The 16,435-nt window shown below is 32.2% G+C and overlaps 1 protein-coding gene across 3 annotated transcripts in view; it reads right to left on the reverse strand.

Moving 5' to 3' along the window:
- Window positions 1-16,435, reverse strand: part of LOC130901854 (corticotropin-releasing factor-binding protein) — an 88,418-nt gene that overhangs the window by 39,150 nt on the left and 32,833 nt on the right. For all 3 annotated transcript variants that reach the window (XM_057813487.1, XM_057813488.1, XM_057813486.1), the window contains one exon: window positions 15,396-15,513. In XM_057813487.1, coding sequence (XP_057669470.1) covers window positions 15,396-15,513 — 118 coding nt within the window. The remainder of the gene's footprint in view (window positions 1-15,395; window positions 15,514-16,435) is intronic.

Raw genomic sequence — 16,435 nt, forward strand, 5'->3', positions numbered from 1 at the left:
GATATAATTTGAGGACCTCCGCTTTGATATATGTATAGCTAAAATTAATTTATTATTAGCAAACAAAGCTTGAGTGCCTAAACATTGGTAGTATGTTAGAATGTTTAAATTTTGTAACTTGGTTGTCAGGGTAAATTTCTTCTAAAAGAATGTGATAACATTTTGACAGTCCAGATTTATTTGTGAAATGATTGCTTGAAAGGTTAAATATTCGTGGGGTTCGGTGATTGATTTTTACACGCTGATTTGAAACTTTTCGAGAGAATTTGCGAATTTTTCTTGATTTTTTGATAAGATGCGAGTTGTTACATTGTAATTTTTTTCTTAGAAAGTGAACTTTGGAAGTTTATTTCCGTGATCATATTTTGTTGGTTTGTTTTTAGAATTACAGTGTTAGTTGTTCAGTATTTCCTCAAGGTCAGGACTATAAAGTGGAGGAATTTCGTCAGGATTGGTAGGAAGTATTCTATTATTTCATCCGCATCTCCTACGTTATTTATTATTGATTCATTATCCATAGCATTCAATTCTATGCATGGATTTTTACTTAGGGCAACTGCGGCTGAGTTTGACAAACCTTTTTTATATTTAATGACGTTATCGTACTCTTCCAATTCCAATCTCCATCTGACTAGCATAGAATTTTGGTATTTCATAGAGTGCAGTGGCTTGTGGTCCAAATATATTGTGAATTTCCGGCCGAAAAGGTATGGGCGAAAGTATTTGCAGCTCCATACTATGGCCAGAAGTTCTTTTTGGATCGTCGAATACTTTATTTCGGCTGTATTGAGGGTTCTTGATGCATAGCATATAGGGTGGTTATTTTATAAAAGAACTGCGTTAGTGCGTAGTTAGAATTATCTATTGTTACTTCAAATTCTTTTACGAAATCCGGATAAATTAAAACTAGTTCAGACGTTAAAATATTTTTACATGTTTCAAAACAATCGTTTTTCTTAAGGCATAGGTCTTGTGATTTTGGCAAAATTTTTTATAAATTTACGGTGGTAACCTAATATTTCTAGAGATTTTATTTCTTATTCTGAGACAGTTTACTTGTTAGAAAAATCAATTTATGGACTAAAGAAAAGCTCCAAATGCAGAAACAAAAAATTTGATTATTTGATGAAAAGTTGAAAATGATCACTGTTTGTATTCCAAATGTATAGATCAAAACAAATTATATGTATTGCCTTCTGTGGATGATTTGCTCATATTAGAGACAGACGCATTAGAAATTGATAGGCTTAAACACACTTTTGATGAGAAATTTGCATGGTCAAGAAAATTATTTGAAAAGTTTTGAAAAAGTATGGGATGCAAGATTGTTACCCTGTATGTACACCGATTGATTTAACTAGAGATTATGATTTTACAATACAGTAGGTGATGGAAAATTGTTGAAAATGAGCAAGCAAATTATTGGGAGATTGATGTATGCAGTTCAAGATTCTAGATCTGATATTTATCAAACTGTGTGTTTCTTAAGTAGATATCTAGATAAAGCAAACAATAGTTTGCTCATAGCTATGAAACGAGTTTTGAGATATGTTAAGGAAACTCTAAACTTGAAGTTGATTTTCAGAATTCATTAGAACACCAATATTTTGTGGGGATATGTAGACCTTTATAGGAGAGGTGATGCCCAAGATAGAAAGTAAAATACAAGTTATGTTTTCATATTACTAGGATGTACTATATCATGGGCTAGTAGTAAACAGTAGATGGTTCCAATTTCGTCTACAGAATCAGAATATATTGCTTTAATTTTGGTAATTTTTGAGACATCTTAGATAAAAAACGTTTAAAAGATTTTTGTCATTTTGAGTTAAAACCGTCAATTACTATTTATGAATATAATCAATCGGCAATGAAGATAGCAAATAATTCGGAGAATAATGAAAGATTTAAACATGTTGATATCCGATTTTGTTTTACAAAAGAAAAAATTAATAATAGTTTAATTAGTATTGCGAATATTGACAGTGGAAACCAACTTGCTGATATATTTACAAAACTAGCTAACCAAGTTAAATTCAAAAAATTCAGAAGCTGTTCAGAATTAACTATCAAATAATTTACTGTAAAGGTTTAGAAATCATTGCATTTGTTTTGGTAGTTTTATATATGTATGTTGTAAGGTAAAATAATTTTATTGAGAGAGGGTATTATAATTAGCCAATAAGATTATTTAACTGTTGTACTATTTTTGTAACATATGTTTAGTTTTTGTTTGTTATAGCAACGACGTTCAAGAAGACAGTTATCATTTTATACAGATTTTTGTACGCTGCTATTTGAATTAATAAATGTTATAACAATGGACTCCGATATACGGAACATATCGTTAACAAAAACATTCATTATGTCTTTTTATCCATCAAATTTCTCTTCTCGGTAGAAAATATCTTATTAAAAGTCTGTCAGTAACACTATGTCCGTTTTGCTTCACCTTTTATTTTGTGTTACCTTCATTCAATCAGGGCTAGACCCTGTGATATTTTTTTTTTTTTCTAAAATGTCCATTCTCACAAACTTTGAGTGGGTTTCATTTTCGACTTGACTTTCTCGACTTTCTCGATCAGAAAACTTTTTCGATTTCTCTTTACAAACTAAAAATTCATTTCATGTTTGTAATAGGATATTTTATTCAAAGTGTTATTTACAGAAATATCATGTTGTCTCGTTCTTAACGTACGCGTTGGGTAACAAAAATTGAGATTGTTCATTTTCCTATTATATTATATAAAATAACTTTTTTTAGTGCACATTATTTTTTGCAAACCAAATGAAACATTTATTATTGGAAATAAATCTATACACTTCATGGAAAACATATTCATAATGAAAACATTTTTATTGTATACAAGCCTACCAATCTTAAAAATCGTCAGTAATCTGCAAACGTTGCGGGATTCCAGTGAACTTATTATCTTATTTCAATAGTGTGGAACAACTTTTATTGTTCATATTTCCTTTTCCGGGTACACATGAAAAAGGTTATGTGCGAATGAAAGGACTGAATTTCCAAAGATGTATGACAAGCCTCGGCTCTGTGAGTCTTTAAAAGGTTAATAATTGAAGTTTTGTCTTTTTTGCCAGACTACTTGGAAAAATGCGTTCTCCAAAATTTCAAATTTACGGTCACTTAAAACCTTTCTGGTATCATACTGGGTATGATCAAGTCTAGAAAAAAGTTTTTTCGACTATATGTAATGTTTAGAGGTCAACCGACGGATCGTCCATTTTTTTTCCTGGTGTACAATATTTCCTCCATGATCACGATTTTTTACAAATAAATTAATATGGCACTTGCTATTCCATGAGTATAAAAATAATGATTCTTGTTATAGTCACTTTGAAGTTGTTCAACTTTTTGGATGATATCGCTGGTGGACGAAGTTTTTAGCTGTCGCAAAAGCTCGTCGTCAGTCAAGCTCGTACAACGACGCTCAAATTCAGGTGACGAAAATTTTACTGTCGTAAATTAAGGTGCCCTGGTACTGCCCTGGCTCGCTAGTGAACAGAAGTGTGTTAGATCGGTCTACATAAAACCCAAGAAAAACTAGTGAAAAGTGAAAAATAAATTATAAAAATAGTGTACAACCTTTGAGGATTGATACATCATAACAGTAAGTCAGTTTTAAGTAGTTATTTAGCAGTGGATTGACCGATAAAATAATAAAAGTAAAGTAAATTTATAATCCATTAAAATTCAGCAAGTAATAATTGTTAACATCAGAAAAAAAGAAGCAAAAGATAAGCGAAAACCAGCTGCTTTCGCATCTACTATTCCAATAGAAATAAAAATACAGAGGCGAATTAAGAATTTAACGACGGTTTGGCAAACTGGGTCAGATCGCTGGCGTGTTGAAAGTTGAACCGAGTAGGCTTTTGACTAATAGCGCCTCCGGTACGCTTGATTTGTTAAACTGTGGTTAGCGGACAAAAAATGGAAAAAAGGAATGAAGACATGGAGGAAATAAAAGCATTGTTTATAGCTTTAAATGAAAAAATAATGGCTATTGACAACAAATTAGATCAGAATAATCAAGAAATGGCAAAAATAAGAACAGAAAACGAACAGTTAAGACAAACGATACAGAAACAGGAAGCGAGAATGGAAATGATTGAGCGCGAAATAAAGAGAAACAATATTATAATCCATGGTATTGAAGATAATCAAAACGAGAAATTGGAAGAGGTTAAAAGAAAAGTCGAACGTGCTCTAAATAAAACCGGCATAAATGTAAGCTTAAACGTAGAGGCAAGTGAAATAAGAAAAATAGGAAACTTTGCTGGAAATAAGAATAGACCTGTACTTGTAAAAATGAATAGAGGAGAAAGGAGAATGGAAATATTACAAAGCGCAAAAAAACTTAAGGGAACGAATATATGGATCAACGAGGACTATACCAAGAATGTACAACAAAGTAGGAAAGTACTAATACCCTACCTTAAGAAGGCGAGGCAAGAAGGAAAAAGAGCGCATATCAAATACGATAAGCTGCACGTGGAAGGAAATGTTTATGATATGTATAGTTTCCAAAAAGATCAGATGGACATGGAAAGGAACCTACCAAAAAACAGTGGAAAAAGAACGACAAGTGAACGATCACCTGGAATGGAGACAGCGCACTTAAATAAAATATCAAGAGACGAAAAAAACTAATGAACCATGGTAATATGGAAATATGCAATGAAAACAATGGCAAGATCAAGGACGTACTAAAGGATAATGAAACAATACTGAAAATAGCAAAAAACAAGAATAAAATGGGAAATAGAACTAAAAATAAAAAAAATAAAATAATAAATAAAAAAGTAAACAAAAAAAAGGAAATTAAAATTAGTACATGGAATGTTAGAACTATGCTGGCTCCAGGAAAAATGGAAGAAATAGCAGCTGAACTAAGAAAATATGAGGTGGATGTAGCAGCCATACAAGAAATTAGATGGAAAGAACAGGGAATTATAAACAAAAAGTGACTTGGAGTGCCCCGGACAACAAAACATTCACGCAAATAGACCATATATTAAAAACAAGAAGGAAACAAAGCTCTGTAAAGGATGTCCGAACATTTAGGGGAACTTGCGCAGATACGGACCACTTTCTAGTTACAGCAACTATAAAGCAGAAGGTTAAAAGATGTAGAAGAGATGCTAAAAAAAAATGGAACATTGAAAAATTGAACCACACAAATGCAAGAAAAAAATACAGAGATACTTTAACAAAAAAATTAAGAGAACAGACAAAGTCAAATGATATACAAACGGAGTGGGTACGAATCAAAGACTGTATAAAAGAAGCAGCAGCAGAACATGTCGGAATAAAAGAAAAAACAACAAATAAAGGCTGGTATAATGAAAATTGTCATGAAATACTAAATAAAAAAAACGGGGCAAGACTAAAATGGATCCAAACTGGAAAGCAACAGGACTTACAAAAATATAATGAGTTAAGAAAGTTACGGAAGATGAACACCAGTACAAAATGACATGGACGCAATATTTTAAGGAAATACTTACAAATAAAGAATTACTCCAAGATGAAGAATATCAACAAATAGAAGATCTAGAAAATGCAACCGAAAATACGGATGAACCAACAAGAGAGGAAATCTATGAAATAATCAATAAAAGCCGCAATGGAAAAGCACCTGGATTAGATGGCATTAATATGGAGCTAATAAAATATGGAGGCTTTGACCTCCAATATCGGCTATATGAATTGATCAAAAAGATATGGATCGAAGAAAAAATGCCTGAGGATTGGGAAACTGGTGAAATTATTACTATACACAAAAAAGGGGATCAACAGATATGTAAGAATTACAGAGGACTCACGCTGCTAAACACCGCATACAAAATACTGTCAACACTCATACAAAAAAGAATTTCAAAACAAACCAAAACCATAATTGGACAGTACCAAACCGGGTTTACATCTGGAAAATCTACAATAGATGCTATCCATACGGTCAAGCAGATAATGGAGAAAGCGCATGAGTATAAAATGGAAGTGGAAATACTCTTCATAGATTTTGAACAAGCGTTTGATTCGATAAAAAGAAGTAAGCTCATGTCGGCACTAAAAGAACTGGGAATACACCCCAAACTAAGAAAACTAATACAGTGTACAATGAAGAAAACAACAGTCACAGTAAGGACACAAGTGGGGAACACAGAAGAATTTGAAATAAATTAGGGTGTAAGACAGGGGGATGCTTTATCAACGACGCTGTTCAATTTGGCACTGGAATATGTGATGCGTAAAATAGACAAGAGAACAATAAAAACTAGAAGTGGACAAATAGTAGCATATGCAGACGACATAGCACTTATCACATGAAGTCGAAACACAATGGAAGAAATGTTAAAGGAAATAGTACTAGAAGGAAGTAAAATGGGTCTCAAAATAAATGAAAAGAAAACAAAAATAATGAGGCTAGATAAACGTATTATAGGAGGTAAACAGAAAATAAAAATTGGAAATTTTGATTTTGAGGAAGTAGATACATTCAAGTACTTAGGAACAACCTTAAGTAGTGACGGAAATAAAGAGGCAGAAGTCAAAGAAAAAATAACAGCAGCTAACAGGGCATATTACGCTAACAAAAAACTACTGCAAAACAAAATACTAGGAAAAAGTACAAAAATGAGAATATATAAAACAGTTATTAGACCGGTCATGATGTATGCTGCAGAAACTATGACTATGACAAAAAAGCAAGAAGAAGACTTAAGAATTGTTGAGAGAAAAATATTAAGAACAATATTAGGACCAGTAAAACTAACAGAAAATGAGTACCGAAGAAGAATGAACCATGAAATAGCACAAGAAATTAAAGAGGACATAGTAAGAAAAATTAAACAACAAAGAGCAAGATGGCTGGGACATGTATGGAGAGCAGGAGAGGAAACAGTAGCGTACTCAATATTAGTTTGGACCCCTGGAAGTGCTAGAAGAAGAGGAAGACCAAGGTCTACATGGTGGCAAGAGGTAAAAGACGACCTTAAGAGAATTGGGATGTGGAACTGGCAAGAAAAAACGAAAGATAGACGAGCCTGGCAGGATATGTGCCACAAGGTATAAACAGAAGAGAATGGGGACTGATCTACCCCGAAACAAAGAAAAAAAAAAGATCTAGAAAGCTCGTAAGAGCGGCGTTACCCCATCTGGGGTGTTTAGCCACCATATATAAATTAAGGTGCAGTCTCCGTACATAGTATCTAACTCCTCGAAATCCTCGAAACTACTCACTTGTACTATTATCAAATAGAAAATAAAGGTACAAAATGGTCAAACTTGTAGTGAGAATCTTTCAACGCATGTGCAAGCATATTTCCCAACCGGACATTTTCAGGTTGAGGTTATAAACTTTTCAGACAACTATTGTCTGTTTTATGATAAACTTGTTGAAATACATCTGTTGATGAAGATTTTTTCATTGATATTAATAGACAGGATATAATTTTATTGTCATCAATTGAACCTGTCGAAGTAAGATTATATTCACCATAAAATATAGTTCATATAATAATTTATATGTATAAAGTATGCAATGCACACGGGCGCCATCCTTTAGGAACGCCAAAACCACCCAGGGTCCAAAAAAATTGCAAGAAATTTGCAAATTAAACAAAAATTAGTTTTAAAATGAAAGTTGAGAAATTAAATAGGAATAGGTATAAATATAAATTTTATTAGTATATCATCCAGTTACTGTCGATTCCTATGTTGCGAGAACATGTCAGGCGGGAGTTTCTTGATTTTTCCTGTTTAAACTTGAATAATGGCTGGTGCCCTATAAAACCAATGCATTGCTTCATGCGTTTTTCAACCAGTTAGTTCACTATACCGTGCAGCAAGTGCATAAAAACAAGTAATCCTATCAATATATAAATTTAAATGTATTTTTATTTTATCGAGTGTTGTGTTGTATAATATTTCCATACTACTTTTTTCAGAAAATTAATTGCTCAATACTGAATATCAACATAGGATACTGGTTATAATCAACGTTTTTACACAAATATCTTTTTATTAATTGAAATGTCATGTACGAGTTTGAAAAATTAATTGGTTTTTTATCCATAACTCGCTTAGTTTTAAACTTTCATATTATATTTTCAAAAATTCATTGTGTAGGGTTTTTTAATGGCTATAAGATCAAATAAGTTTTTCTGCATTTATTTAACTTAAGCTGAAAGAAATGCATCAAATTGCTTTTTACTCAAATATACAAATAAGTTGATTCACAATTCCCATAAGTACTAATTATTTATTTATTTTTTCAGGACCGAATCTCAAAATTCTAAATCCGTAATATAAGTAATAGTGAGTGGACCATCTGAAATTTCAACAAAGGCAACCATGTTAACTTCACGTCCTGTCCTGCAGCAAGTGGAGGAGGTGTAGCAGCAAAACAGCGTCTTCTGCTTCAGAGCCTGATGAAGTGATGACACCTTCCTCGTCAACAAGTAATTCAGCTTGTATAAGAAGTTCGGAAATGTTTTCGTGCAAATACGAATAGACATGAAACGTCAATTTTACACAAAAGTTATATTAATACTTGTGTGAATTGAAAAAAAAGGTAGGAGACATATACGACTGTAAATGCTCATCACCAGCGGATTTTAGAAACGGAACGAAATATTGGCGCGACGTCTTGGAAAGAAAGACGTCGATCATGATAATGGAAATTTTCTACAAGCTTTTGAGATGATTGTCTCTCTTGATTTAGTGATGAGACATCACGTTAGCCGATTGTGTAACTCCAAAAAAATATGTTAAAATGACTCATTATTCGGGCGTGCAAATACAGATTGAAATCATTGAATTATTGTCGCATAAAGTAAGGTTACCAACGGTCAAGAGGACATTTAAACCAAAACTGTTTGACTATGAACACCAAGCTGAGACCCCTGATAATCCAAAAACTGCCTCTATAATTAGTTTTTTCTCAAAAATTATAGATCAAATTTTAAGCTCTCTAAAAAACTGATTCGAGCTATTAAAAGAGTGTGATAATATTTTCGGATTTTTTAGCGACGTTTTCAAATTAATTGACGGCGATCTTTTAAATCATTTTTCTCGTCTGGAAGAACGACTGACATACAGGTTAATAAAGATATATTCACGAATTTGTTGCAAAAAATTCGGGAGGGAGTAGATGACGTGAAAATAATAATGTGACATGGAAAAAATTTTCCCATACGACCCCTCGTTTCAATGGATGATTACGTATGTCCATGTAATGTGTTTGAAGGAATAAATAATCTACACTACTATTTGAAGGCCAGGAGCGGTTCATGCCCAATGGTTAACAATCCGTAAATTTTACAGGGGCAACCTGTACAAACTAAATAGAAAAAATGTATTTTTCAATAAAACATTTCTTATTAAACTGAAATCAAATATAATATTGCTTACATAAGGAGAAAATTGAAATATAGAAAAGTCTACAGGTTAGTCTGCAAATTATCAAATAACAACAAAAAAATATATATAATAAATATTCGAAGTAGGTACTTTGCACTTCTACACACTTCCAAAGTCTAGGGAGGACATTTCTTTGAACTTGAAAAAGCATTCCAACCTTCTGTCTTATATTTTCCTTCCTTATGTTTACCGGTGTTTTATATACCCAAAAAAATGAATCCATTCTATTCAAATCAGAGTAACGTAGTGGCCATGCTAATGGACCTCCCCGACCAATCCACCTATTGGAGAAAATGTTATTAAGATGATGTTTTACATCAATCAGGGTGGGGAGAGGCTCCATTCATGTAAATTATGGAAAATAATGAAACCAGCTTCATCAGTAAACAATACTTTTGCAACAAATTTATTATCTATTCGTTGTTTATATAGAAACCAAAGAGCGTAGGCGAGCCTTGCTGCATAATCCTCTACTTACATGGCATGCACTTTCTGGATATGAAAGGGGTAAAGGAGAAACCTATCAATAGTTGTCGTTGATACGTTCAATTGTAGTGACATTTTGCGTACTCTAATTATGGGATCAGCATCATTTATATCTAAATAATTTTGATCTAAAGCTGGTGTTCGTATAGGTGTTGACCTTCGCCACCTTTTTTGAATGAACACATATCATTTTATTAAAAATAATGGAAACTAGCTGTGATCAACCCTAAAAAAAGTTCTACATTCGAGTATAATTCTACCCGGAAAGCAATCAGTATACAACCATCTGGCTTTTACAAGTTACCAAAAGCCAAACCATACACCAAATTCATATTCACTGCAGGTAAATTTCATCATATTGAAATTTAAAATATGATTTGATAATTATTGATTGTTGTTGGAAATATTGTCAGCAAACTGACATTAATAAAAAATAAAAAATTTTTAATTGAATATCACCTTCAGCTTATTTTTGGCAATAGCCTACTAGAAGAAAAATAATTATTAATCTCTTTCAAGTTTTTCCTTATGCCAGTAATATGATACTATTTCTTTTTTTCTATGTTATATTCCAGAGTTTCAATTATTGGCGAACTTAATTAGCAGAAATGAAACATGATTATATACCGCGAATGAAGTTGATTGATACTGAAAATAGTTTTTATTTATTCAATGAGCTTTAGCATTTCAGATAGTTTGGCTTGTACTAATATAAGAAAACGAATATAAATTACAAAAGAAATATCATCTGTACTGGTTAACTACTCTGCACAAGGTCGTTAGCCAAGATTATGTTTGCTTATATATGAATGAGGCACAATAGGGGTGACAGAATCTTGTGCCTATTCATAAAACCGAGTGCTTTTAAGTGGGGGAATTGGAATGCTGTCCATCCAATATAGCATCTATAAAATATCATTTCGACTAATTTCGAACGAATACACAGGCCATTATAGATATTACACCATTGATAAAATTTCTGAATAGTCGGCGAAGAAAATATTTGCTCGGAGACTTTGGATAAAATTGACTACAGTTTTACAAAAAAAAATAATATTGATCACTAGGGGTTTGGGATACAAATTCACGAGATAATTTGGTATATGTTGTTTTATACTGCTTACCCATATCATTTTGGGCAATGTGCTGTACGTGATATTATTTCGAGAGGTAAAAATAATGAAAAAATATCCCCTTGTCTCTTAGGTTATCGTACTAAAGGCATCTATTTTGAGTTAAAATGCGATACCGGAATAATTTAAGTACAAAAAAGGGTACACAAAAGAGGAAAATCCTCACCAAAATAACACAAAATCTTTACGAATAAATAGTTATTGTGGAAGGTTTATCTGATATATTTATATACAAATGGTTTCCGTGTATAAATGTCGATATTTCAAACTAATTTCTATTTTTTCATCTACCGTCGATGGACCAGCGTAACTTTATTTCCCTCTGTCCAATATTTTCTTTCGCCTCTTATGTTGAAAATACTGTTCTGAGCTATAAAATGTTACCACTTTTCAGGTAACTTTTTATTAGACGTTATCCAATTTATGTTTCATTCGCTCTCACTATAGTCATTGTAATTTAATAGAAACTACCGTTCATTATCTCGTATGCCATGGCTCCTTAATACATGATACCTCACATTTCTCGAATTATTAATAAAACATACCGATCTGCAGTTTCCATCTCGCATACCGCAACTCGTTCATATGAAATACCGTTTGATGATCAGTGTTTATCATCCATTCAAGTAGTTATAGTTATTCCAATATCAATTGTAAATTATAAAAACTTATAAACCCTGGCCAACAATTTTCTTTCATCTACCATAGATGTGGATACCTCATTTTATAAATTCATTATTTTTATAAATACTTTTAAAAATATGTATATCTTATGCGAGAACGTATTTGTTAAAAGTCAATCGAATCATTATAAATTGGACGGCATTATATGCCATTATTTAGACAGATGCACTGAATTGTAGTCCTACTTGGAAAAAAATCCTAATTATACCTAGTTAACTTGTTACAACTAACTATTGAATTATAAAACGTAAATAAACAAGTAAATTGTACCTGCCTGTAAGGGCGTTTGATAGCAGACGTGAGCTGAGCGCATTTTGTACCCAATTCGTTTTTTTTTGTGGAAAACGAAATTACAAAGCAAAAACCTTAAAAAAATAAATTCTTTGCAAATAAAACAAAAGAAAAAAAAATTATATTTAAAAATAATCATGGTAGTCAGAATTGTCTGAACTATAGTCATCATTGATTGAATTATGATTTGTTGTAAATAAATATACTCATTTTCTTCTTTGATAACATGTTCAACACAGTTTTCCCAAAGCTCTTGGCGGTCTACTGCTAGAACTTTGTTTAAGAATTCTACAATCCCTTTACTCAGTTCTGGAGACTGATTTTTTTTCGTATTTCAGATTTTAGGTTTGCCCATATTTACTCTATAGGGTTAAATATGCAATAGTAAAGGCATAGTCTGAGATAAGTGTGACCCTGTTCTTTGCACAGATTGTCAATATAATAAATTTTCTCTAACTTTAGACCTTTAATAACAGTAAGTAATTCTTTGTTTGTTGGTATCTTAAGGAGTTGCCGCGAGTGGTAGGATGCGTTGTCCATATTTGATTGTGGTGGAATGTTAGGTAAAAGCTGTTCATTAAACCACTTTTCAATTTTTTTAGCGAATATTAATATTGCATTAGGCAAGTAACAGTCTTTGCTTCCAGCGTGTACTATTATAATACGTTCCCTTTGGAACATGGCCCATTCAAACAGCAATTTTTACTATTGTCAACCCAACATCATGACTGTCAAACCATGCTTCATCTAGATAAACTATGTGTCTATTAAAACTTCGGTAGTCTATCTGACGCAAATTATCTTGTTGTCATCGAATTATCCTTGACGATTCGGTTATTGCCATATATTTATTCATTTTTTTCTATTTAAAACCATATGCTGACAAAACTTGACGCAATGTTTTTAAACTGGTATGATTGTATTTTGGATAATCTGCTACTTTTTGTTGTATTATTTCTAATGTCGCAACCCGGTTCTCCTCATATGAACTATAAATTGTCCTACGTATAAAAGCTTGAGTAGCTTTGTCAACTGATTTTAGTTTTTCTTCACGTTTTTCTGTTCTGTGAATGGTCCACAGTAACCCCTTTCGGGACCACTCGATAAATGGAAAATCTTTGTGCTGTGTTTGAATATCTAAATCTTTATTATTAAATTCATAGTTGTCTTTATTCTCACTACACTGTGCAATTTCATTGTCTTCATTCGCCCATGGTCTAAAGAACGCCATATTTCTATTCATTTGAAGAAATTTATGAATGAAACTAATCTCACCAAGCCACGCCAATGCTGGTCGCAGACTTTCTGGCAGGAATGTTTCAAAGAAATTTTGTACATACGGTTTCGGCCAATAGAAATGTATTTATGTTTACGATTCGATATTTTCATTGGCAAACAGTGGAGATGATGGACGTGGACTGACGGTTTGTTTACCGAATTTTATACGGGGAGTAAACACTATTTTTCATTTCTTAATTTTGGTGAGAGTACCATATTTATGAAATATTGATTATTCTCCGCATAACTGTCTTCTGCAATTGATAATGGAAGAAGTATAACAACGAATACCTTTCTCACATAGCGCGACTCGTTAATAGAAAATACCGTTCAACATTTCGCAATTATCCGAGTGAATTAGTATTTTAACTATAATAATTAAACTAAAGTTCTTGATATTAGAATATTGAGTTATTTTCACCAGCATTCATTCAATATTTAAAAGCTGTTGATTATGAAAACAGGATAGACTGATAAGTTTTCTTTGAGAATGTTTTTATGATTATTCACCTAGATATTGTATTCCTTTTTTTTTGAGAACCTCTTAGTGGTCACTGTCATCAACAAATCACAGCATACACTTTGAAGATCAAAAAAATTCAGAGCTTCAGCATTATTGTGCTTATTTAGTAGAACAAAAATCATACCAAAGATTTGATTCAAACAACAACAAGAGGATGACTAGTGAAAAATCATCTATTTAGTTCAGACTTCGCACTCAGTGACTATTCCCAGTTCCAAAGGTTGGAATAGCATTTTGTCAGAACACAGTTCTTTTCAAACAGTGATGTGAAAGCATCTGCCGAGACTTCATAAAAAACAAATTAAACAAATTGATTCTGCGTTCTATCAAATGCCTAAATAAACTTTGTGGTTGTATCAAAAAATGCATGTATACTTTTTAATTACTCTATGTACTTTCTGTCCATTTCTATAGATATTTCTTCACTCAACTTCCTTTTCATCACTCTCTTAATATCAGGAAGAATGAACTTTATTTTTCTTGGATGAAACATTTTAGTAGGAAAATAAAAACGGTTTCATTTACTAGAAGTATTGAAATTTATGAAATAGTTTGTGGTGGTGATCTGAAAGTGATGACAAAGGGAACAATAAAAATTTTAAGAAATATTGGGAAAATATAGAACCTATAAATATAGTGATGATTGAAAGTGCCGTCATCCATTTTGGAAGAATGGGGAACGTTAGTTTGGGTAATGAAACACTATTGCACTCATCACTCATTGACCAAGAGGATTTATATCTAATGCTGCACTCATTGCTCATTTCATGAAATAACAAGTTATGGAATTAAATGGTTTTCGTTAGTCAAACATTTTTCAATTCGGCAGTAGATCTGCAGCTATCAAGAAAATTCATTGATATCCTCCTTCTATGTACAAACAATAGATGGTTAATTTTTGTTGTTGATAATACAATGTGAGAATCAGCTTCACTCCTCAATCCAAAAAAGGTAATTTTATAGCTATAAATTCTTGTTAGCTGCTGTTATTATTTTGATGGAAATATTTGTAATTGAAGAACTCCTATAAGATGTAGTAGCTTTAGTTACTTTTCACGAAACATCTTGGAATGATTTTATGATCTTACTCTACCAAATTGGCGTACCCTGGACACGCTAAGTGAGTAAAACGATGTATTAAGCAAAAATAGAGATGAATTGAATTGAAAAAGAGAAAAGTAAGAATAAGAATGAATAAGGATTTGAAAAAAAAACAGACGGCAAAACTCAAATCCGGGTGACTAGTTCTGGTTTACAATGATGAACGATAGAATATTTTCACAAAAAGGTCCTTAGTTTGATGAAGATTCTTAATTTTTTGGAGTCTGAATACAATTGAGTGGTATAGAACAAAGCTAAAAAAAAATTTCTCATCCAAAAGCTTTTATTTAATTGAAAAAGTCATAAACTAATAAGCCGCCATGTAACCTATATACGATATGATATAGTTTGCAATTTTTTCAAAATCGATTTTATTTAGAGATTTATAGATCAGAAGATGTTTCAACTATGAATGTAGTATAATTATTTTAGTGTTCAAACTTAAAGTACTTACCAGTAATATGATGTTCTTTCGCCGTTCTCTTTGATCTAAGTGGTTTTGAAACGTCCTTGACGGAGGCAAGTGAGCTTCGCAAACTCAGAAGGCCAAGAGTGGAGTGTAGAGGACCGAGCTGCAAAGACGAGATTTGACACTTTAATGGATTCTCAACATAAACGCATACAATATTATTTCGATAAAAGAAATGTTAGTATATTATTTTACATTACCAATACTTACAATCAGTGTATCTACCATTTGAAATATTGAGAATGAGGTGCAAAAATATATACCTTGTTATCTCAGTTCAATATTCTCATGAATGTAGAAAGCAAAATCTTGAAGATTACAAACACTGAGTGTTTGTAGAACATAAATTTTGCTACTGTCGATTTATACAAAAGCAATTGAATCAACAATGTGAGTATATTGGTGAAGCTGATCTATTTTCATAGTATTTCGTTTAAGAATTGATTTGAACCTCATATCACATTTTATAGTGTTCTAACATCCTTCAATTTCGCCTTCATTTCATACTCATTATTTCCGATCTCGTTTTACAGAAACAGAAATAACGAAAAGTAGTAATAAAATCAGAGAGAGAGAGAGGGAGAAGCTGTATTGTCATTAGGAAATTTCACAATTTTATAGACAAAGCGACACAATTTTATATTAGATAATATAAAATAACAATTTGGATTAATAATACATATAATACTTGATACTAAATTGAATTATGCCAGTCTATGGTAGATTGTAGAACTCTGCCACGGAATAATAAGCAGAAATGCCTTTGCCAGTCTCGAAAACACTGAAAATGATGGAATTTTTCATCAAATCAGAAGTGGTTATTGTCCAGAAAGGCAAACCATAGCGAAGATGTGATTCGAACAAGTTGTTAAATCAATACGAAAATCGAGCTGTTTGGACACAGATTTGATGGCAAAACAAGCAGAGGATAATTTTTTCGCCAAGGTCTCTACATATACAGACCACTGAAGGGTACCATGGACCAAGAAACTTAGTCGAATTTGATAATTGTATAAAGTCAATGT

The sequence above is a fragment of the Diorhabda carinulata genome, chromosome X, assembly GCF_026250575.1.
Source record: "Diorhabda carinulata isolate Delta chromosome X, icDioCari1.1, whole genome shotgun sequence".
NCBI classification, from domain to species: Eukaryota; Metazoa; Arthropoda; class Insecta; order Coleoptera; family Chrysomelidae; genus Diorhabda; species Diorhabda carinulata.